General features: G+C 38.1%; 1 protein-coding gene across 1 annotated transcript in view; it reads left to right on the top strand.

Moving 5' to 3' along the window:
- The window catches only part of LRP2 (low density lipoprotein receptor-related protein 2), a 137,420-nt gene that overhangs the window by 52,955 nt on the left and 59,002 nt on the right, over window positions 1–25,463 (top strand). The window contains exons 27-43 of the mRNA XM_006902120.1: window positions 666–877; window positions 1,519–1,703; window positions 2,548–2,776; window positions 3,732–3,909; window positions 5,606–5,734; window positions 8,592–8,758; window positions 9,785–9,928; window positions 11,957–12,066; window positions 14,891–15,068; window positions 15,741–15,954; window positions 16,363–16,596; window positions 18,008–18,196; window positions 20,295–21,215; window positions 21,343–21,508; window positions 22,082–22,240; window positions 23,554–23,843; window positions 24,681–24,884. Of these exons, the coding sequence (XP_006902182.1) occupies window positions 666–877; window positions 1,519–1,703; window positions 2,548–2,776; window positions 3,732–3,909; window positions 5,606–5,734; window positions 8,592–8,758; window positions 9,785–9,928; window positions 11,957–12,066; window positions 14,891–15,068; window positions 15,741–15,954; window positions 16,363–16,596; window positions 18,008–18,196; window positions 20,295–21,215; window positions 21,343–21,508; window positions 22,082–22,240; window positions 23,554–23,843; window positions 24,681–24,884 (3,909 nt within the window). The remainder of the gene's footprint in view (window positions 1–665; window positions 878–1,518; window positions 1,704–2,547; window positions 2,777–3,731; window positions 3,910–5,605; window positions 5,735–8,591; window positions 8,759–9,784; window positions 9,929–11,956; window positions 12,067–14,890; window positions 15,069–15,740; window positions 15,955–16,362; window positions 16,597–18,007; window positions 18,197–20,294; window positions 21,216–21,342; window positions 21,509–22,081; window positions 22,241–23,553; window positions 23,844–24,680; window positions 24,885–25,463) is intronic.

Raw genomic sequence — 25,463 nt, 5'->3', positions numbered from 1 at the left:
TTTTTGGTCAGAATTTAGTCATGTGATGATTCCAAGCTATAAGAAGCAGAGATATATCTTTATCTGGATGACCATGTGCCCAACTGAGATGGCGGGGGGCACATCCTATTTAGTAAGATGATGAAACAGAGAAAGAATATTGGAAGACAAGTCTGTCACAGTTGAGTTCCTACGGGAAAACAAAAATGTTTAAGACATAATTCCTAGTATTATGGTGTTTTGTACTGAGTTGTGTTATGAATCGAATCAGCATCAACTCATAATTGACTCTCCAGCAGGTTTTCAGAGGCTGTAAATCACTCAGGATAAGATTGCTAATCTTCCTCCCATGGAGCAGCCGGTGATTTGAGCCATGCACCTTTGGGTTGGTGGGGCTAATCCACCAGAGCTTCCTCTGAATCAAGTTAGAGATAAACACAAAGTACAAAAGTAATAAAATTCAGGATGAAGTATTGCATAAATAGTCTTGGATTTGGAAGGGCAAATTTAAAATTCTCATGAAAATCAGCTGATTAAAACCATTCTTATGGAAGCTGGATTATTTATATGAGTATATTAATGTGTCTTTTTGTAATCAAAAGTGTTATTTAAATTACTTAAGAGATGCTTTAATAGTGTTTTAATTCAAAATTATTGCCATTTTTGCATCTTTTTTTCTTGGATAGCCCCTGATAGCCTGCTGCTGCTGGTGGCAAATCAGAACCAAATTATTGCAGACAATATCACTTTTGGGGTCCAGAATATCTATCCATTCATCCAAAATGGTTCTGAGATTTCTGCTATTGATTTTGATTCGGTCAGTGGTCGCATCTTTTGGTCTGATATAAAGCAGGATATGATCTGGAGTGCATTTCAAAATGGAACAGATATTAAAGTAGTAAGTACATCTCTCCTGACTGGTTACTCTGAGTTGAGTGCATTTTTTTTTATAACTCACCATACACTCTTCTGTAATTTCATCTGTCTTGGTCGAGTGTGTGGTTTCTGAAGGCAGGCTTGTGGTTCTGAATTCCAGGGTGGGTGTTGCAGGATCTGTAAAATGTCACTAAGGCCCCTCCCTCCCTGTGAGGACAGGAGAGAGGAGGGAAGCTCTTCAGGGAAGCTATTTCCCCCACCCCCATCAGTGATTTTTCTGATGCTTGCTCATGGCATGCTGACAGTATAGATTTGCAAACTTAGTGAACGGATTTAACTTTCACTTAATTTAAAAGTCTTTTGAAGTCACAATTTTTGTGGGAAGCTGGTGACATAGGCTATAGGGAATTGTGCTGCTAACACCAAGACCACGAGGAGCTTCTGACACGAAAAATCTCTCCTCCCAAGAGAGTTACAGGCTTGGAAACCTCCTGGAGTCTGCTCCAGTCTCACAGCAATGAGTTTGAGTTTTTTGGCAAATATTACTGTTTACAAGGTTTTCTAATCCTTACTCTTAGTAATAGGCAAATTAGATGCCTTATTCTGGATTTTTGTATACTTTCTCTGTACTCATTCAGTCTCTTTATATACTGTTATCTTTAGGTACATGTTCATGGCGTTGGCAAGACTCAAAGTATTGCAGTAGATTGGGTTGGTCGAAATCTATACTGGACAGACTCTAACCTTGGAGCAATTGAAGTTTCTAACCTGGATGGGAGCTTCAGGACAGTGCTGCTTAGTGTGAACATAACAAGTCCGAGAGGCCTAGCTTTAGATCCAAGAGAGAAGTAAGATTTCTTCTCTTCCTAGGATTTTAGACTGTCATTGGGATTGGTTTCATGTTCTGTTTTGTTTTTTTTTTTTTAACTAGAGTCTCATTAGGGGGAAAAAAACCTCATGAGCCCTTTCCCCCTAAAAGAAACAAGGAGAATTTCTCTCTGTGTTTAGAATTATTCCAGGACATCATTCTTTGTATTACGTTCTTTGTAAATTTGATCTTCTTTGTCTTTGGGTTTGACTTGAGAATAGCACCAGTGAATTACACATGACAGCATTGCATGTGGTACATATTACTAATCAAAAGATGTGCCAGAAATAAGCTAAACAAAGTAAGTGTGGTTCATTATAACGCAACTGTCTCGTAAGTCAGGGACTGTCTGCATTTGTTGTGATGCTGTCTATCTGAATATTGTGAAGTGTTGCCCACCAGTGTGGTTTATGAGGAATCCCTGTTAATGAGTAAAATTGACTCCTTAAAATGTGACAGGTACATGCACTTTGTGGACAGTCCACAAACACCAAGTGGCGTGGAGAAATTCCTGTGCTGTATAACTTATTTTATGAACATTATAAACAGGTTCAGATGGCTAATGATTGCATTATTTTTTTAAAAAAAAAATTTCTACTAGTTTTCATATAAATTGTGTTTCATTCACATATTTGGTGTAATTAATTACTATTAATTTATGCCAATATCAGTGATCGTATTATTATTATAGTTTTAGCCTTGTGATGCTTAGAAGAAATATAAACACTGTGTGCATATTTTGGTTTATATAAGCACAGCATATACATGATGTTCTATTAACTTAAATGAGAATTATTTTTCATATTGAAATATCTCTTCCACAGTGACCGCCTAATGTTCTGGTCTGAAATGGGCCGCCATCCTCACATAGAACGAGCCAGCATGGACGGCACTATGCGCACCATCATTGTCCAGGAAAAGGTCTACTGGCCTAGTGGATTAACCCTTGACTATCCCAACAGACTGCTCTATTTCATGGATGACTATCTTCAGTACATAGACTTTTGTGACTATGATGGAAATCACCGGCATCAGGTGATAGCTAGTGCATTGGTAAGTTGACAGTGAGAAAAATGAAAATTACAATAGTAGATAAAAAGCAAATGATGTACCAAGAAAATAAAGAAATTAGTTTGAAATGTATACATTAGAAAGAATTTCAATAATCTACCAGGTTGATCTAGTCAGGGGCAAAAGGGAGGCAACAATCATGCCTTGTCTAGAAACGAATAATTGTCATTGGGATTCAGTTGATCTATAGATAGGTTTTAATTGCTACTGTCATTGTTGTTGATTGCTTTTGAGTTGAACACGACTTATAGTGATCCAATGAACAAAAGGCCTGAAGCCTTTCTATAACTATCGACACTTATTAAAATTCATAGAGTTTCCAGAGGCATGTTATTTAGGAAGTAGATGTCACTCCTGTTGTAACCAATAGTTATTAATGGGATTACCTTTATATTTCAATTAAATCGTAGTCTGCTATGTATTTCATAGTTTGAATTTTGTTGAATATATTTGCACAAATTAAAGAGGCTAATACGATAAATATTTTACCTGCTATGGACTTCTATTTAAATTGTCATTGTTAAAGTTCATGTTGACTTGGAGAGACCTTTGGAGGATATTCTTAACCGTCAGCGAATTTGCATCTAATACATATCAGATTGATATGAATTTGTGAGGGCTGGAAAAAAAATGATAGAAATAGCACTGGACAAGGAGTGGTTCTAATGTGTGTAGAGAATGAGGATAGGTGATCCAGGTAACCTTACTTTCTGTAAAATGGATGTCTAGTATAATCACTAGAGTAAAACTGAAGATTAAATGAGACATCCATGCATAAACATTTAGAGGGCTAGTGGGCTGAAAGACAAATGGTATATATTATATTTGGCTCTACACCTTAATTAAATGACTAGATTCTAAAGAAAAACAACTTCTTGAGGGGGAATACTTTTATATTTTTCATTCTCAGTAGTGCCTGTTCTGTTCTGCTTCACAGATTCTGCAACGTCCCCAACACTTGACTCTCTTTGAAGATCACATGTACTGGACTGACTCCAACTCTCAAAAGGTCACAAAAGCCAACAAGTGGCATGGGGGAAACCATTCGGTTGTGCTTGATAATATCCACCACCCCTTTGGAATTGCTGTAGCTCATCCTGTAAAACAACCACGTAGTAAGTGAAACAGGAAGATTGTTAATTGTTTAGTTAACACATATTCTGAGGATGCTAATTGCACACATTCAAAGACCTTTTTTTGGGGGGGCAATAGATTTTCCTTTTATCTTTGCTCAGCAATCCACTATATACTTCACATATTGCTAATATTCTGACTCAATACTTCCCTTTACTGTGGAAAATTCAAGCTTTCTCTGTGACAAAAGCAAATGGAAAGGCAGTCATATATTCATTAATTTCCTCTTTGATTTTGCTTTGTGACTGTTTCTCCAGCTGACGAGTATATCTCTGAGATTCTCTTATCTCTCCTAGCTTATATATTGTGGTAGAATTACCCTGAAGGTGATATTTTCTGCCATTCTAAATCATCCTAGGGTAAGTGGTGGCTCAGTGTACTTCTCGCTGCCTAGAATTTGTCCTTCATAGCACTTATCATTTTGCTTAAATGTTTGCTTTGTTAGAGAGACCTTCCTTGACAACCTAAAAGCTTTCACCCTTCATAATTTATTTGCATGGCCTCTTTCTCTCTCTCTCTATCACACACACACACACACACACTCACAGAAAGAGAGAGAGCTTTTTCTACAGTGTCCACAGTACTTAAAATGGTATCTGGTGTACTGTGAATGCCAAACATGAATGAATGACTTTAACAAACAAACAAAAAACCAACCCTCAAACCCATCACCACCGAGTCATTTCTGACTCGTTAATAACTCTACATTGGGTCTCTGAGGCTGTTTTTGAGCAAAGAATGCTCAGGTGGATTCAAAGTGCTGAACTTCTTGTAGTAGCACAACACACTGCACTGCTACCCTAGAACACCGTCTGCCTGTTTCTGTCCTGTGGAGCTGCTGCTGGATTACAGACACTAGAGAGGGACCACGTTTTGATTAGTAGTATGACTCTCAACGGACTACACCACCAGAACTCCCCCGTCAGAACACCTTCGGAATTTAATAAGGCGTGCATAGTGAGAGTGTAGGAGGTAGCACCCATTCTAGGATCTTGGGATACACTTGTTGTTATGTGCTGTTAAGTCACGTGTGACACATAGTGACCCTATGCACAACAGCTCTGAAGCCTGCCCTGTCCTGAGACAGTCTGACTGACTCCAACACACCTACCCCCATTACCCCAGTCACTGTGTCAGTCCATCTCATCCGGAGTCTTCCTCTCCTCCACTGTCTCGCCACCCTCCGAAGCATGATATCCTTCTCTAAGGACTGGTCTTTCCTGGCCAAGTGCCCAAAGAATGTGAGATGGAATTTCCAAATCCTTGCCTCCAAGGAAAAACTGGGTTTCATCCTCTCAAAAACAGAACTATTTGTTCTCCTGGTGGTCCATGGTATGTTTAAGACTCTTCTCTAACACCACAACTGCATTTAGGATACCTTTTTTCCTCAAGTTGTAGACACAAGGATGCCAATCAAGGTTGCTAGCAAACATACAACTTGGCTTGATTGCAAAGGGAAATTGATCTTTTAGGTCAAGCAAGGAGACACATTTCTATTATTAAACTCCAGATTACTCAGTGACTGTTTAATATGATTATGAACTGGATTGATCTGTGACCTTATGAAAGTATCCTTTCTCTCTTATGAGTTTTATGTTGAAAGCGTGACCTTAGGGAAGGGGAATGTAGGTTAGGGAAGAAAACCACAGTAACTGTAGTACTTTGTTCTCTTTACAGGTGCAAATCCATGTGCCTCTGCCTCCTGCAGCCATCTATGTGTGCTATCCTCCCAGGGCCCAAATTATTACACCTGTGTGTGCCCTTCAGGAAGCTTTCGGCATCATGATCCTTCAAATTGCCAGCCAGGTACAGTGTACAGTATGCTGTACTGAACACATAGCTTACCGTAGTGCAAAGGAGTGAATCTCAGAATCTACCTCTTGTGTTCTCTAGTGCGTGCACATGTTGCATGGAGTGTTTCCATTGCAACACTTTGTTTATGAGGAATTCCTTGATAGGAGCTAATGTGTGTGCATTTTTTCACACTGTTATCTCATTTTTATTCTTCTAACTAATGCTGATTGTATATAAACTAGCCTAGGACATGTACTAAGAGTATTTGATACTTTGCACGAAATAATTTCTTTTGAATGGTTTACTCTTCATCTCATTCTTGAGACACTTTATGAGGCCGTTTGAAGACTATGTGGAGAGTTATATAGTAAAACAAAGAGAGGAACTTGTAAATGAATAGAATATATTTCTTCTGGAGAATGTTGTTAGGTGCTGTAGAGTCAATAGCAACCGGTGATCTTGTACATCAGAGCAAAACACTGCTGGGGCATGTGTCGCCTTCACTATTGTTGCAAACAGTGCCAGTCCCCGTAGATGAAGGGCTTCCTTTCCTTTCTTTTGAGGCTGTACTTGCCACTTATGAATTCATTTGGAGAGACTGATCTGTCCTGATAATATGTCCAAAGTATGTGAGATATCCTTGTTTTCCTAAGAAGCGTAGGGAGAGACTTCTAAGGGAGATTTACTTGTTCTTCTGGAAATCTTTTGGTATAATTGCCACGAAAGGTAGCAGTTCCAAGCCATCAATTCTTCTTTGTATTCCTTATTCATGGTCATCTTCCACCTACATATTGTTGTGGTGGTGTTGTTGTTATGCACCATTGAGTTGCTTGCAACTCAAATATGCTGGCTTGGGGTAGATGCCTCCTAGTCTTTAAAGTTACATTTTTTTCCTTTTAACAATGTAAAGTGGCCTTTTACAGATGATTTGGCTGCTGTTTCCATGGGATTTGATTGTATAGACACATTTTCTCCACTTTGCATGATGATGCCCTTGCTCTTTAATTTCTCAGAGGAGAAATGTGCTTTGATACTAACTAAAATGACACTCGTACTCACATACTCTATTTCTAGAGAGAAAAATATATACTGAAGTCAGGAAATGAATGGTGTTTACAGATTATGCAGATGAGGAAACCCACATTCGATGGTGCTGAAGCCCTTCTGATTTACAGTAATCCTCCACTGGATTTCTGAGGCTGTGAAGGAAAGTGAGAGGAGATGGCTGGTGGACTTGAACCACTCAGTCTTTTTATTAACAGTGCAAGTCACAGTAAGCTCCCCATGCAGCCGTAGATTTACTGAAATTCCCATCCTGTTAGCACGTGATATTATGCAATGGTATTTGCATCATGAAAGATTTTAATTATCATTAATAATGCTTACAAAGGCATTGGCCCTTGCCATTTTCCTTCAGATGCTTATTAATACACCTAATCCTTGTTGACACTGTTTAATTTAGTGTCTTCAGAGTCTTTCAGCAGAAGATTAAACCAGTATATTGACATTTTGAGTACAAAGCATTCTTTCACTCCAGATTTATTATTGAATCATGCATTGGGGACTGGTGAAACCGGTATTGCTAATCTGATGGTGATAAATAAGCATTCATTCTGCATAGTGCTTTCCATTGTCTCACCAATAACTTCATTAATGTTTTTCTCATGGGCTAATTCTAAGGATATAGGACTTAAAGATAAGGATAAGGATATTAGTCCTATATCTTTAGGATATAGGACTAAGGGATTAAAATTGGGTAGCAAAATGCTAATATATGTTGACTAAGGAAAAGTTCTCACCCAGGGGCTGTGGGAGAAAGATGTGCCTGAAGAGTGCCTCCTGCTCACATGATGCTGGAATGTGTCAGAATTGACTGGACTCCTGTAGTTCCCATTTGCTTCAACGAAAAATAGACATGTCATGAAAGACTAAATGATAAAGTATAGTTAATAGTTGTAATTGAGTTAATGAATACAGAAATCCTGCTTAGTAATAGAAAAATCAGGAACAGGAAAAAACCAATGAGATAAAAGAATACAGAAAAAATTGTCAAAATAATTTCACCAAAGATGTACATGCTTCCAGACTTAAAAAGTAGTGAAAGCATCATTATTTCAGCTTGTTGTGTCAGGTTCTGTCCTACGTTCTATAGATAGTATGCTGAGCAAATGAGACATTACTGTACAGTGGTTAAACTCTAATGGGAAGACAGATTCTAGTTATTAAATTGTTAAGTGCTGTTTTGAATCCGCCAGATGCTCTGCTGGAGAAGGATGGGCAGTCTCCTCCTGTTCCAGTCAGATCTGACTCGATGGCACACAACAACAACAAAATTTATTAAGTGTGGTTGCTAAGGGAAGGTTGGTAGTTTAAAAAACACCTTGGGGCTCTGTAAGGGATTAAATTAAAGGAAGAGTCTTTAATTTTATTTTATTATTTATAAGGAAATAAATTAATTCATCATTTTATTATCTATAATTTCATTTCATTTTATAATTTTTAAAAATCCCCTAAACAACCCCAAGTCCTCTTTCCCTGAGTTCTTCAGTATTACTGAAGTTTGTGAAATATGGAGGTTGTCAAATACAAGTGGTTTACCTTGTAATTAAGGAATTAATGATGTACTGATATAACTTGGAAAAGTCTAGAAAGCATTGTATGTAGTTAGAGGGTTGGTCACTCAGGAAGGGATTCTCTGAAATATATGGAAACCCTGTGATTGGCTGACATAACTGGCGTGTATTTTATTTATTTCTGCAGTGGGGATTTTATTCTGTTTGATGGTAATGACCCACTGCTTTCCATTTTTAGAAATGACTGAAAATAGTAGAATATAATCAATCTGATCAATGTTCTTTTGTTTTCACAGATGAAAAACCTTTTTTAATAGCTGTACAACGGGAAATGATTTTTGGAATCTCCCTTAATCCTCAGGAGATGGGCAATGATGCCATGGTTCCCATCTCAGGGCTGCAGAATGCTTATGATGTTGACTTTGATGATGTAGAGGAATTCATCTACTGGGTGGAGTATTCAGTAAGTTTTAAAATATATTTAAATTTGTTCTTAAACAGAGTGCTAAAACTGTTGTCTGATTACAGGAAATCTTTAGTTAGGTGTACAAAAGGAAAATATTCCAGAAGTAAGTTATTTTACCACTTAATATTTTTTATTCACTGTGAGATTGGCCAGGGACAAAGATTAAAGACTTTTTAGAATAATAAACAAAAACCTATTGGGTGTTTATTTATTTATTCAGAAGGTATTTGTTGAGTGCCTACTATTTGCCTTGTATTGTACTTTCTGCTTTAGCTACAAAATATGTGCTAAAAAAATATAATCAACCACTTAGAAAGTAAACTCTAGAAAGTTTACTTTCCAGAAAACTGGTACACCCAATTCTCACATGTTAAATAGCTCATTATCTGACATTTCACATTCACGACTATTTTGTGCATTAATGAGTACATTATGAGATATAAAGGTGGAGTAAAATTGGCTTTGATAGTTGACTTGGCTAGTCTTGTGGTAATGAGGTAGTCATCCTGCATTTGTGCATAATGACCTAGTTGTATTAAGACAAGGATATGAATGTCAAAAGTTGTAATTTCCTAAAGAATTCTAACTAAGCGTTGTATATAGCTACTTAGACTTGATACAGAATCTTTTAGTCCCATAAGAGTACTCATCCTTTCTTTGCTTGTTCACCCCCTTTCTTTAACCTGGGAGGACGGGACAAGAAGAAGTTAAAAATAGGTGTATATTTGACATTTTCCATCTCTAGCTAAGATATACCCCTGGCTTACTTCCTCACACCTGTGATGTGAGGCAGTATCTGTAGCCAACCACGGAGGAACCCTGAGCAGTAAGTCAGTCTTGTGTGTTCCTGTGAACACATGAGAAATAGCAGTGCTAGAGGAAATATATATACAGTGAGTCTGTCTGGTGGCCTGCCTTTCCTTCAAAATGTGAGGTAACTGGCAGCAGCTGCAGTGAAGAAAGTGTTTTTATTCAAAGTGTGCCTTGAAAGAGCTCACCTTCTGTTACTGTCATTTGTTCAAGGCTGACATTTACAGAGTGAAGATCGATGGCACCAACAGGATGGTGTTTGCCCCCGCACCTGTTGTGGGATCTCCTGTAGGCTTGGCTCTAGACTGGCTATCAAGAAACCTTTACTATACCAATACTAGAGGCCAGACAATTGAGGTAATGATTCTATTACACTACTAACACAACCATTGGTTTCTGATTTATGTAAAATCTATTCTCAGGAAACACTCATTACTTTTGCAACTATTTTTGGTAAGAAGGAAAGGGAAAGGTATGTTACTGTTAATTACCATAGTCTCTTGAAACTATGAAGAAAAATTGCTTTGGTTTTCTGTTGTCCTTGTTTCATTATAACTAGATATAATGCCTGGTTCCTAAAAGGAAAATGCAGTTTACAGATATACTTTTAAGGAACTGAACATAAAGGGAAGATTATGGAAGGAAGACATTTTTGCTGTTTTTCCTCCTCTACTCTTCAGTGCTATTTTGATTCTATACCGAAATCACAGGTTACCTTAGATGCAAATCTAAGTGGCTCAAGTACAGTTTTTATAACAGTGAAACAGAAAGCTGAAACTTGATTCCAATTCCTTTGATACTCTCATCTTTGTGATAAGTGCTCTTTCTACTCCAATTCCCAGAAGAAATTCTAGATGAGGAGTCAGTATGAAATCACATGAAATAATTCATAGATAACTTGACTAGTACTGGATTTCTCCATTCTGGAAACAGAGTTAAGATACATAGGAGTTTACTAATTCATAATTTTAAAGGAGAAAATTCTCAAAGAAAAGGGAGGGATTAATTTGCGAGATGGGCAATTAACTGGGTGCACGAGTGTGCTGCATTGGTTTGGGTGCCAGGCTGGCTGCTCTGTGAGGCCATTTAGGAAGAAGGCTGTGGATGGTGAAGATGGCAGACAGCAGCCCTGTGGTTGGTTTTGGCAGATTGGATCAGAGGATCTCATTCTGCTTTCACAAACTTGGTCTTATGTAACCCCACAAGGCAGGCGTGATAACCTTTCACAATGAGAGGCAGCTTTACAGTATGCAAAAATACTAACTCAAATATAATAACCAGGTACAATCAAGATGTTTCTTTTTTAGATAAGGAATTGAGGCTCACCAAAGTAAAGGAATTGGCTGAAATGTTTAGGTTCCCTGAACAGAGTTGCTACAACATTAGTGGTCCAGGCTTGTCAAAACCCTGTGGACAGTGACATCAAAACTCTTAATTTCTAAATGCAATATTTCTAGAGTCCACTTAATAAAACACTATTTTAATTCCAAATGACATCAAACTCTCACTCTGTTTCTTGGTCCCTTGATTTGTAAAACAAAGAACAGCTAAGTGTATATGCATACATTTATTTTTGCCAAGTTTAGCAGTAAGAACAATCATTTATTAAGAAACTGGATATAAAAGCTCACAGACTGGACTGTGGACAAATCACTTAACTTCTCTGATCCTCTACTTCCTTGTTTATAAAATAGGGCTAACAGCTCAGTAAGTAAAGGTATGCTATAATGATAAGGTCTTCTATGAATTACAAAGTGCCTTTCTCTTTCATTTCATGAGCAGAGACTAAATCTATGAGAATAAAGGTGTAAATATAATGATGATATAAATTGTGACTATGCCAGGTGAAATACTTAGAAAATTGGAATATAGTTAACTTACCTTTACTCATAGGTAGTTATAGTTGCTTTTAGAAGCTTTGAAGTTGTTTTCCACTAGGGGTAGCTATGTGCCTTTTCACCAACTGAAAACATATAGCTGAAAAATATAGAATGTTTGAGTGAGAGGCAGCCTAATATATTACAGAAAACAGAGAAAGAAACTTTCCTGAAATGTAGGCCAGGAAAAGTCAGAAGGAAATGAATAGTAAAGGCAAACAAAAAAATTAGTTCAAGGGTGACTAACCAGAGAGGAGATAAACACTGGACAAGAACCTCTTCTCTCTGCCCTCTGGAACACAGGCTTCAAGCAGTGGGACTCTGTTTTAACCATTTGACTCTCTCTTACCCATAGCAATTACCTCTCCTTGAGACTAGGCATTTGGGAGGTGATTGTGTTCTCATGGCCCTAACATGTTTAACCATGCTTTGGATTTGTATATGTAGTTTTTTCATCTCAACTTTATTTTCATATTGTGAAACACTAGTAAGTATTTTTATGCTCTAGGTTTTGACACTCAGGGGAGATCACAGATACAAAAAAACACTATTGACCAATGATGGGACCTCAACTGGAGTTGGTTTTCCTGTTGGCATAGCTGTTGACCCTGCTAATGGGTGAGTCTTATTAAAATGACACATATTTTGTCTATGTTATCGTTCATGTTATGGTCGGATATAATGGAAAAGTTTTCTGACTTTATGGCACCATTTGAGAAATCTGTATCTCAGGGAGAAAGAGAACTAGCTCTGAGTTATATATATTTAATGTAAAAGACATGCACTGGGTTTCACTGTAGCTCCAGAGAAGCCAGAATCAGGAATTTTTAAATAGATTATGAGAATGAATGTTACAGTCTGAATTTAGTGGGTGAAATAGACCTGAAAGGATGAGAAGGCTTCCAGGTGGAAAATGGGTTGGAAACAAATATGTATTCAAGAAAGGTCTGGAATGGAGACAAGTCAGGGAGATAAGGTAGGAGAACAAGTCGTGTTGGATATAGAGTTGAGTCCTCTAATGTGTTTGATTGACTATACGTTTTATTGTTGTAAGCCAGAATAATTAAAATGGTGACATTGAAAGCTAGTAGATTTTTAAGCCTGTTTAATTTTCTGCTTCAAATAAGAATTACATACAGATCAAAACACATCATAAAATACAAAATTTTAATCTTAAACATACTGATTTTGTTCCAATATAACCTTTTCCAAGAGTCATCCTGGATATAGTTCCCATTTTGGACACTCAAGTCTTTTCATTATGTTCATACGTAAAACACTTATTAATTGTACATACATTGTTGCAGTTGTTAACAGATGTAAACAAAATATTTAGAGACACAAAGAAAATAGAAGCTTATTTGGGAAGCGGAATTGGGTGAAAGCTGTGCTGTACATAGCCATTCATGGAGTTAGGTTGCTGGAGGCTCTACCATCTTCAATAGGGTTTTCTAGGGTCACCCAGAATGAAAACAAACAAACAAACAACACAAAACTCCCGGGAAAGTGTTAGGAGGCTTTATCGACCAACCTACAGGGAGTGCATCCCACTTCTGCCTTTGCCTTTCCTTCCCTCATCTAATAGGAACTATTTTCAAAGGTGATGTGAAATGCTCTGCATCTAGTTCAAATGGGATTGTCCCAAGTTAAAAAGGGATATGTGATTAGGTATATTGTCATGATAGGAGTCCAGAACAGAAAGCTGGAGTGGACTTGGGGGGAGGGATTGCATAACAATGAAAGAATTTTTTTTTTTTTTTATCTTTTCAAAGAGAACAGCTAACTGGGGGAGCGGGGGAGGGGTGGGCAGGGAGAAAAGTGCAACAATGAATGAATTGAAATCCAAAGTCTCTGTAAATTTTCGTTAAAATTAATAATAAAAAACCCAACAAACAAAAACACACATTTTGTTTTAGCCCCTAGCTTACTGCTATTATATACAGGTCTTATCCTCCCTTCTGTCTTCGCTCACCTCCACTAATACCCTCGGCCCTAGTACTCTAGCAAAGCTCATTTCCTTTCCCCAGTTTCCATGTTTTCCTCTAATTTCACTTCAGGCTTTCCTTGTTGTTGCCTGTGGTCATGTAACTGAATGTTAGCTGAAGGAACAGGAGCAGAAGGATGGAAGTTAGAAGCAGAAGGAGCAGTGAGGAGGAAGTTGATACAGAAGAGTTGAAAGGAGAGGAACTAGAGGTTTATGACTGGGCAACATGATACATACATATATATGAATAATGTGTACAAATACAATGTGCACAGGACACTAATACTTGAGATTACACTGTTTCCTAATAAAGTCTGCTAGCATCAAGAGATCTCAGCAAATTTTAGGTAGCTTCATTTTTTAGTGAAATTCAAAAGTCACATAATTCTGGAATGTGAGAGGAAAACCCAAATAATGACAAGATTTGCAACTGGTTACATATACAGTCCAGAGGTAGAGTTTATTCAGGGTTTAATAGCTAAGTGCAGGTCCAATAGAGGAAATAAGAAAGAGACGAGAGCATTTCATCTTTTTGGGGGGTGAAGAGGCTGGAGCAGGAGGTGAAGTAGAAAGGAATGAAACCTTTCAAAAAGAGTTGTGTCCTCAATAAAAAATGGGAAGAACTCCTTCATATAGTAGCAAATTATATACCAGCTGATGCCGTATGCTAATGTTGGATTCTACTCTCTCAGAAAAGTGGAACTCATTCTTCTATGCTTATTATTACATTTTAAAAACTCTGCTTCAGATTAAATTTAAAAGTGGCGGGTCTTGGGGTAGATGGAAATTTGGATAAGGATGAAATAAGAGGTTTGATAAGTCATCAGAGAGGTAATTAATAGCTTTTTTTTTATAAATTAATAGCTTTTTATATTTGCTTCTCCCACCCCAATTTTCAAAGATTGTTATTTTAGGGGCTATCAACTCAGACTGACCTTATGTATAACAGATCAAAGCCTTGTCTGATCCTACAGAATCCTGACAATCTATGCTGTGCTTGGTCTTATTATTGTAATTATGGTAATGGTCCATCTATTGAGGGTCTTCTTCTCTTTCACCAATCCTGTACTTTTCCAAGCGTGATACCTTTCTGCAAGGACTGGTCACTTCTGATAACGTTCCCAAAGAATGTGAGACAGAGTCTCTGAAGAGGGCTTATTGAAACATGGTCTTTCTTTGTGCTAAACTTCCAATGTATCTGATAAAGCTTAACTTTCAGCAATAAGTGGAGCATTGTAGCCTCCTGATTTAGGCACTTTTTAAATAGCCTCTGGGAAGTTTCTCCATCATTGGCTAACTACATCCTTTAAATTTATGCAGTAAGATATTTCAGAACTGGTTGAACTGGAAGGATTTGAAGATAAGAAAGGCTAATTTTTCTTTAAATATTTAAATTATAGATGCTTCACCCCAGTCCATTCTTGTCTTCATTAAATGCTAGTTATTTCATGGTTGTAGGAAGATGTATTGGACAGACCTAGGAACTGACAGTGGGATTCCTGCCAAGATTGCAAGTGCTAACATGGATGGCACATTTTCAAAAATTCTTTTCACTGGGAACCTTGAGCACGTGGAGTTCATCACTCTTGACATCAAGGAGCAGAAACTCTACTGGGGAGTCACCAGTGTAGGATTGGTATGAACACCCTTTCTTTTGGTCTTCACTGATGACTTTGCCTAATTGAACAATCTCATTTGGCAACTTGTGTTGCCTTTTCTCACAGTAAATTCTCTAGAACATTCCCCCCAAGCCTTTATTTTCCTTTAAACAAACTAATTTTATGACTTGTTTCTTTCATTTAGCCTTTTAGAGCCATTTCTTTGTTTTAGTGTTTGCAATACTCTCTTAAAATTGGCTCAGTTTGTTATCCTTTAGTTTCTCTTGCTGGTTCTCTTGTTAAGAGACATCGAGCACGAATACTGAGCTGAGAACTTGGAATAAAGGAGGACTTGAGACAGATTTTGGAATTCAATGAAATGACTGCCTCCATTACGGTTTTTGTTTTGGAAATGCAAAACTATTTGCCATTCCTCAGGTCACAAAGAGTTTAAACAAAACAGGGTCAGTCAGCCCCTGGGAATGTCCCTGGTTAAGATTAAACATGCCCCTTGACTGGAACATTATGCACACACTTGAAGGTTTATCACTTTATACCTCAACATGCAGCAGTTTGAGTTCATTGACAAGGCCCTTCAAAACAGAGGGTAGATGTAGTTTAAAAATGGATAGAACTGTGAAATACTAGTTTAAATTTTTCTCTCATTGCACTATGACTCAGTAAAACTAATGAAAATTCTGCTCTTTTAGATTGAATGTGGAAATGTGGATGGTACAAATCGAATATTTCTGGTACACCTCCTTTCCCATCCGTGGGGAGTTGCTGTTTATGATTCCTACCTTTATTATTCGGATAGAGACTTTGAGGTCATTGAACGAGTTGACAAGGCTACTGGGAACAATAAAGTAGTTTATAGAGACAATATTCCAAATCTGAGGTGCCTTCGAGTTTATCACAAACGTGGTAAGTATTTTTCACTGGAACTTACACATGCATGGGTGTACAGTGCTCATTTACATGTCTGTACATGCCTACATACAAACAGATCTATGTACATACCCTTACAAAGGATTGAGATAACATAAAGCATCATGTAAAAGTGATAACTGTCTTGTAAGCACTGTTAACTGTCGAAGACTAGCTTGGCATCAGAAAGGTCATTGATATAGGCTTCCCTCCATTCTCCATTGCTTTGCACTCCCTGAGAGGATCTGTTGGCTACCGTGTAAGCTTCATAAGGGCAGACACTGCCACACGCCCCTTCAGGTGTTAGAGAAATATGCTCTGGGCTCCAATATTGTGTCAAATGTTTTTGTTTGAGTGTCAAGTGGATAAGGTCAAAAGTAACAAACTGATTGTGATTCCATTTAGAACCTGCTTCAAATGGCTGTAGTAACAACATGAATGCCTGTCAGCAGATTTGCCTGCCTATACCGGGAGGGCTGTTCTCCTGTGCCTGTGCGACTGGATTTAAACTCAATCCTGATAACCGGACCTGCTCTCAATATACTTCCTTCATTGTTGTTTCGATGCTTTATGCAATCAAGGGTTATAACTTGGACTTGTCTGATCACTCGCAGGCTATGGCGACCGTGGGAGGCCCAGGTATGTCAGCTTCGATATAAGCACAGTTTTGCTCCATCTGATGCTTAACAGAAACCTTGGTGTACTGTAAAAACATTCAACATTGTTTGAACTCAGAGAGATTCTCAAAACTAGAGTCGTCCTTTTGAGTATTTAAATAGACAGAGGCTCCATGCCCTTCTGATCTGCAGTTAGAGCATGTTGGTGTTGCTGATTCCTGGACCACACTGGGAATCACAGCAAGGACACACAGACTGCTTGTGTAGTCATTGAAGATTCCATGTTACTTGGATCTGCAGTCGATACGCATTGAACTAGCAGTCAGAAACAAACAAACAAACACACACACAAGTTGCACTCAGCAAGATGACTGCTAAGAACTTCTTTAATGTACTGAAGGGCAAGGATGTGACTCTGGTGTCCCAGTACAAGCCGTGGTGTTTCCAATTGCAATAAAAAGAATGTAGCCTGTGTTTGCAAGTGTTTCAGGGTTAGCGTTCAGCAGAATTGTGCCCTGTTTCTGAAATTTAAGGGCAGAGGCCTACTACTAGTAAGGCTAGTAACAGTCCACAATATGCTTTATTAAACTGAGTTTGGAATTAGTATACTGTGAATGTATGATAGAACCTGCTTTCTAGATGAGCAATGAGCTACATATTATCAGTATCACGGGGATGTGCCATAGTTTTAAAGTGAAAAATATTAGGGACAAAGGAGAGAAAAAAAAGGATAAAGGAAAAGATATCTTTTTCCTTTATAATTTATAGGAAATTTGTGTCACACTTTGTTACACTGTGAGTATCTTACTCCCAAGCCATTGAGAACTGTCAGTGATCTTTGTCTGAAGGAGGTATTAAATTGGTTATTGCAAAATAATGATTTTCCAATATTATCATTCTTGTACATTAATTAGATAAAGGAGAGACCTCATTTATTCCCTCCATCCCTTAAAATTTATTATCACTTAAGATTTTTGTGTTATACTAGTCAGTTAACATTATTCCTGCTTGATGCTTCATTTATCCATTTTGGCCAAGTAAAGCTTTTGGAAAGTAGCTACCTGTATCCTTTTGATATGTTAGTATTGACGCTCGAGTGATCCTTGCTTTCTGTCATGATTAAAGTATTTCAGATTCCAAGTGAGTAAATGAGCTCTTAATAAAAATATTTCCATTCCTCTTGCCTTAAAAAATATAATCAGCCACTTCTTACAGGAGCTTGATTCCTTATTGTGGGCGATAGTATTTAGAGGCCAAGACCTGAGTGGTGGTACGCTTCCAATGACTGGAAAACACAGCATTTTTATTTATCTTATTTTCTGTCTGTTGTAAGGAAATGATAAGGGCAAGGGTTGGGATTTAGCATATGAGAGCAAAGAAGACAGAGAGTTCAATTAGAGCCATTGTTTAATATATTTTCTTAAATGTTTTAGGACGAAATGCACTGCATGTGGATGTTGATGTGGCTTCTGGCTTTATTTATTGGTGTGATTTCAACCGCTCTGTGCCATCACAGAATGCAATCCGTAGAATCAAAACAGACGGGTCTGACTTGACAAACATTATTACAGACGGGATAGGACAAAATGGAGTCCGAGGAATTGCCATGGACTGGGTGGCAGGTAGGTGAGCAAGATAGTGATTTTAGTGAAAAACTTTTTATATTTACATCTTTGTAATTTTAGCCTAGTTACATATGCTGCAGATCAATGACAGTGAAGTCACGGGCATATTCAATTAATAATAAGATATTTTAGTTAACTGATTATTTAGATGATTTTGAATTACCACTCATTTTTAACCATACACTTGAAAACAAATGTATTATACTTTCTTGCAATATTATACTCTCCTGTATAAAATAGATGTCTTAGGTAATCAAGCTTAGTAAGTAGGCAACACTTAGAAAAATGAACATAAATTATGAAGGTGCTAGAATAGTTTATTGCAAATAGTAAACATGGTAGAATTTTTTTTCTATAATTATATTTTATTAATTTTCATAAACATTTACAGAGATTTTGGGCTTCCACTCATTCATTGTTGCACTATTCTCTCTACCCTCCTCCCAGTTTGATCTTGTCCTAATGCCACAGTGCTTGTCAAAGCCAGTTCTGATTAATCTTCTTTGTCAGTGTGTCCTTTGCCATTCCCTATCACTCCTCCCTGAGAGAGACTTCACCCTGAGTCATAAGGAAAAGGGGATGGCGTATTCTCTTAGCTACTTCCTGCTGAAAAGGGACGCTGTGGGTTTCAGGGTAACATGGTAGAATTTAATTGGGTTTGTAATCCTGTTTCTGTTCACAAGTTCATTATATTTTTTTCCCTCTGAGGATATAGATAAAGCAGGGGTCATTTGGTCTATTGGCTGTGTCACTCAAATAAAGTTTATTGCCTACTTTTTTGATACAAGAACAAAGCCATGCTTATTTGGTTAGGTATTGTCTATAGCTATCTTCGTGTGCTACAAACTATATGGCTTGCAAAACACAAGATAGTTACTTTTTGACCCATTACAGAAAACGTTTACCAAGTGTTGGAGGTGAATAAATGTGGTGTGTGTGTGTGTGTGTGTGTGTGTGTGTGTGTGTGTGAGTGTGTGTGTGTGTGATTAGATGTAGATATCGGTAGCATATTCTGTGTCAAACTGATTTCTCTGAGCAGAATCATACTGAGTTACATATAGGAACCATCAAATATAGACCTTCAAATAGATTTCCCTTCTTGGTTGAGTATCAGTAGTTCAACAACAGACATGGAACTACAGGGAATCAGTTTGGGATCATAATGCCTTTCTTTCTGGAATTTACAGTTTGGTGTTCAAAAGGATTTTTTTTTGGCTTTGAAGGATCATGGAATAAAAACTCTGACACTCAGAAAGACTTAATGTTAATGTTCAGTATGAAGAACATTTGACAACATTGGTAGTAGCATGAAATGCTAATGACAGATATTCCGAAATGAAAACTTTCATTAAAAAGTGGACTGTGCTACTTGCTATGAATCTAATCTACTTAAGCTAAGAATAAGGCACATTCACTCTAAATTCAAAGAAGCATGCTTGAGTAAATACTTCTCTAAGTTGAAACCAAGACGTTAATTCACAGTCTTGAAAAAGACAGCATATAATTAGTCAACATGTCTGAATTTGAAAGGCTTCTCTCTTCTTTATTTAAAAAAATTATTAATTTTAATGAAAATTTACAGAGATTTTGGATTTCTATGCATTCATTGTTGCACTTTTCTTCCTGCCTACCCCTCCTCTCCAGTTCATTCTTCTCTTTAAAAAGTAAAATTCTTTCATTGTTATACAATCCCTACCCCCAAGTCCACTCCACTATGCAGCCTTCATTCTGGACTCATGTCATGACAATAATACCTAATCATATATACCTTTTAAACAGTTTTCTCTCTCATCAGTTTCAATGCAGTATACATACTTTATCCCATCTTTCTCAGTCTCCCCACCAACCCTGATGTCAGTGCCTTTTTACAACAGTGTACTATGCACTATTTGCCCTTTTGTGACTAAGATATTTCACTCAGCATAATGTCCTCCAGGATCACCCATTTTGTATATTTCATGAATTCCTTGTTTTTCAACGCAGCATAGTGTTCCATTGTGTGAATATACCACAGCTTTTCTCTCCATTCATTTTTTTGATGGGCACTTAGGTTGATTTTTTTTAATTCATCAACATACTCTTTATTTTCTTGCAGGAAATCTGTATTTTACCAATGCTTTTTTATCTGAAACACTGATAGAAGTTCTACGGATCAATACTACCTACCGCCGTATTCTCCTTAAAACCACAGTGGATATGCCCAGGGATATTGTTGTAGATCCCAAGAACAGATACCTCTTCTGGGCGGACTATGGGCAGACGCCAAAGATTGAACGCGCCTTTCTTGACTGTACCAACCGGACTGTGCTTGTGTCGGAGAGCATTGTCACACCCCGGGGCATAGCAGTGGACCTTGACAGCAGCTTTATTTACTGGGTTGATGACTCTTTAGATACAATCTCAAGGACTCATATTATTAGTGGTGAATCTGAAGTGATTCGTTTTGGCAGTCGCTACCCAACTCCTTATGGCATAACTGTTTTTGAAAATTCTATCATATGGGTAGATAGGAATTTGAAAAAAATCCTCCGAGCTAGCAAAGAACCAGGAAACACAGAGTTACCAACAGTGATAAGGGACAATCTCAACTGGCTAAGAGATGTGACTGTGTTTGACCAGCACAAACAGCCACGGTCTCCAGCAGAGGTCAATAACAACCCTTGTATGGAAAGAAATGGTGAATGCTCCCATCTTTGCTTTGCTCTGCCTGGATTGCAGACTCCAAAGTGCGACTGTGCCTTTGGGACTGTGCAAAGTGATGGCAAAAGCTGTGCCCTTTCAACAGAAAATTATCTTATCGTTGCCTTGGAAAATTCATTAAGAAGCTTATACTTGGACCCTGAAACCCATAGCCCACCTTTCCTTGCAATAAATTTACAAAGAACTGTTGTGGCCCTGGACTATGATAGCATAAATAATAGAATCTACTTTGCACAGAATTCCGGCTCTAGAGGAGGCCAGATTGCCTATGTCAGTCTGTATGCAAGGGGTGTTTCTGCAACAGTCATTGCTTCAGGTCAGTGCTTTCTAAATGCAGCTAATTTTGAGACAGTCAGGCCAAGTTTTTCTAAAATGCAGAATGAGGCTCTAATGCCTTTTCTTCTTCTTTTTTTTTGTGTGTGTGTTTGTTGGTATGTATCCAGGTATAGGGTCTGCTCAAGGCATTGCCTTTGACTGGATCAATAACAGAATTTATTACAGTGACTATGTCAACCAGACAATTACCTCCATGGCTGTGGATGGGTCCAATTCTACTGTGATAGCCCGTGTTTTGAGACCAAGGGCAATTGTGTTAGATCCTTGCCGAGGGTATGCAATTATCTTCTTCACATTATTTCTATCTTGACATGTTTTTAGGAGGATCTCTCTCTCTCTCTTTTCTTTCTCAACTCTCTCAACGAAATCAGGACTGGTCATCACTGGCCCTCCACTTGGTTCCTCAGAGGCTGTATACCAGTCACACAGGAGGAGATTTCCCATCATCCTCTCATGGAGCTGCTGGTGGATCCGAACTGCCTGCCTTTGTGCTGTCAGTCCAACTAGAAAATAGAGCCTGAAATTATTTTATACTTATAGATGAATTACTAACACTTTGACGGTAGTATCATTCACTAGAATCAAGAATAAAAGAGCAATGAATTCTTTCACCTGGGAAGAAGAGTGCAGTGTACCATTTCCCTTGGATGCTAGAAAGGTTGCCAGTATGTTAGAATCATGTTTTGGCCAGTAAATTCTTATCATTGCTTTTAAGAATAGAGTAGGATTTCTTCTGTCTTAAAGGCTATTCATATAGAATGGGTGCATCTGGTTTATTCTTAAGATAATAAATACATGTAATATGAGCTCTATTGTGGTATATTAATTATTATTTTTTATAACTAGGTACATGTACTGGACTGACTGGGGTGCTAATACCAAAATTGAGAGAGCTACACTGGGAGGAAACTTCCGGGTCCCCATTGTGAACAGCAGCCTGGTCTGGCCCAATGGACTCACTTTGGACTATGACGAAGAACTTCTCTACTGGGCAGATGCTAGTCTGTATGTGGTTTGGCTTACCTATTTGGTGATGAAGAGAGCTTTATGTGGTGTGATGAAAATAGAATACTAAAATGTAGAATCAGGGACCATATTATATTCCAGCTTTTGAGCATAACTATCCATTTAAAAATACCTATGTAATGAGACAGGATAAATGAATTAGAAGATGTTGAAAGGCTTTTTATCACATGTTGTGAGTAATTACAAATGTAATTAAATTCCTCAATTTGTAAGCTACAGGAGTAGGCAAACTAGCCATTTGTTGTTGTTATGTACCATCGAGTCAGAACCAACCCATAGCTGACCCTCAAGCGGGTTTTCAGAGGACTAAATCACACAGGAGGAGATTGTCCTTTTCCTGTGGAGCAACTGGTACATTTGAACTATGTGTCTTTGAGATTGCTTACCTCTAGTGTCTTTTAAAATTTTATTTCTGGCTTTAGGTGAAGTACTCAACAGATCCCTTTTTAATATATTTTTCTGTATTTCATAGGTAAATTCTTCCAAACCCTCTAAATTCTTCCAGACTTCCTTGCTGTAGAGTAATTTCTAACTTAGTGAACCTCCATTGGATTTCTGAGGCTGTAAATCTTTACAGGAGGAGACTGTTGTGGAGCAGCTGGTGGATTCAAACCACTGACCTTTCAGTTAGCAGCATAGCATGTAAAAGCACTACATCGTCTGTGGTTGTTATGTGTCATTGGTCAGATTCCTTTCATAGCAAACCTGTTAGCAGTGGATCTAAACCCTGCTCTATCCTGTACCATCTTCGTCATCTCTGAGCTATAGTCACCATGCCAATCCCTCTTGTATGTCACCTAGAACCTCCTAAATGGCTAAAATCCCTAATGAAATAGTGTATTATAGTTGGCATGTGTCAGGAACCTTTACTTGTTCATTTTCCTTGTTCATATTTCATTTCATTTGAAATGACACTGTGATGTTTTAGATATAAAATATTCTATTTAACTCTTCAGAATACTCAGCCAATGTCAAATCAAAATAGTAATTAAGGGAGTGGAAAGAAAACATGCTTAACATATTGAGTGAGAACACATTGTTTAAGTTACTATTTCTGCTTTCAGTCTGAGTCTGTAGAAGAATTTATATACATGCTTAGGAGCTATAGGAATATTTAGAAATCAGCTGGAATTTTATTAGCAGTGCGTTTTTGTTGACTTGATGGTACTGGGCAACAACAGTTTGTTGTTTTTGTTTTTAAATTGTAGGGGGCTTGTGTAAAGCAATGGTTGGACCTAGGCCTGGGTTGTTACTAGGGATGCTTTTCTTAGAATTCAACGTTTCTTTCTTAGGCAGCGGATTGAACGCAGCTCTCTGACTGGCGCGGACCGTGAAGTCATCGTCAGCGCAGCCTTACTTCCTTTTGGCATGACTGTCTATGGCCAGTATATTTACTGGGCTGACTGGCAAACAAAGTCAGTTTACCGAGCGAACAAATATGATGGGTCAGGTCAGTTCGTCTTGACCACCAACTTGCCCACTCGTCCCATGGCCATTCGCGTTTTTGGGAAGAGCCAGCAGCAGCAGTGTAACAATCCTTGCACTGATTTTAATGGAGGCTGCAGCCACATCTGTGCACCAGGTGAGTCATTCCCCATGCAGGTAGAGGTAATAATGACGGTGACACCTGGTAGGGAAGATCGAAGAAGGGATATAGGACTATATGACTTTAACAGGATAACTCTTCATGACTCATCGGGTATCCTAATTGTAATGCATGCTGCTGACTGATGGGGACCTGCGTAAAAGCGTAAATCTGAAAACACAGACCTCATCCCACCCCTCCCACCACTAGAGTATACTTGAACCTCATGTATCTAGTGTATAAAAAATCTCTCTATAAAAAAAATCTCTATTACCTCATTTCAGCATGCCTTCTACTACAGGAAGCATCTCAATAATAGGCACCATCCAGTTCTTCTGGTCTCATAGGGAAGGCAGTTTGACCTGTGTCTGGTTTCCCTTCTGATTCCTGGGGTCTCTTAAGAAACATACACACCATAAACCTTGATAGAGGTGGAAAGCAAGATAATGTTTTGGGGCACTATAGTTCATAGTTTGATAGTTTCATCAATGAAATTACCTGTATCTATTTCACTTAGAATTTCTGATGATAATTTGGGATGTGGAATTTATATATTTTCATAGTGCCTTTTATAAAAGAAATTCATAGGAATGTGAAAGGTGTTGCTTTGCAAATTTTATTGAGAAAGGGGAATCATCGTTACTGCTTTGATGTGAATAAAGACATAGCTCATTTACTAAAATTAGATGCTCGCGATGGGAAGATAATAGGCAGTGTTTTAAGCAGCTCATCTTGGGGAGCATTTAATGTAGAAGTTGTTCTATTCAGGAGAAGAAAATGGGAATGGTTGTCGCACAAATATCTTCTGCCCCTTCTTGGCTTGGCTTTCTTTAGGTCCACATGGTCCTGAGTGCCAGTGCCCGGCCGGGGGTCACTGGTATCTGGCCAACAACAATAAGCACTGCATTGTGGACAATGGAACTCGGTGCGCTGCCTCTGAGTTCACCTGCTTCAACGGGCACTGCATCCCAGAGGAGTGGAAATGTGACAATGACGTCGAGTGTGGAGATGGCAGTGATGAGCTGGAAAGTGTCTGTGGTAAGTTGTGAAGAGTAAAAGTTGTGAAAGTTCTTGAGAGAAGGAAATAAACTAATATATTAAAGAGTCCCCAAACCAACAAAACCCCTTAGTGTGGGTTTTGATGTAGAATATATATGTGTAATTTACCACAGGAGTAGGGGTCCCAGTAGACATTCCTTGGGTGTTCAGAAGTGATTTACTTTTGCCCGCAGATCATGTAGAAGTTTCCCTCCATTATTTTTTATGAATAATACACAGCAAGACAAATTTCTGTGTAATGATTTCTTCATATCGGTCCCATTCAGCACATTGTGTCAATGTTCTTATTATGTGCATTGTAATTTTTCTATTCGCATTAACTTCTTCTCACTCCTCCTAATCCTCATCCTAGCTCCAAGGTAACTGTTGACCCTTTGTTCTCATAAGAGTTATTTTTTAAAAAGAATATAATGCTCAAGTTTACATTGAAATGCCAAGAGGACTTTAACATTGAAATTATAGAGGGAAGGAATAACTTTGACATTTCCTCACCCAAAAAATACTCCATGTTTTGCATAGTATGACTAATTGAAAGTGTTATTTCACTTTGCATGCAGT

Source organism: Elephantulus edwardii, unplaced genomic scaffold (genome assembly GCF_000299155.1).
Source record: "Elephantulus edwardii isolate Elephantulus edwardi_28Jun2011 unplaced genomic scaffold, EleEdw1.0 scaffold00369, whole genome shotgun sequence".
NCBI lineage: Eukaryota > Metazoa > Chordata > Mammalia > Macroscelidea > Macroscelididae > Elephantulus > Elephantulus edwardii.
Note: the sequence above shows the minus strand (reverse complement) of the source record. Positions and strands in the feature narration are given on the sequence as shown.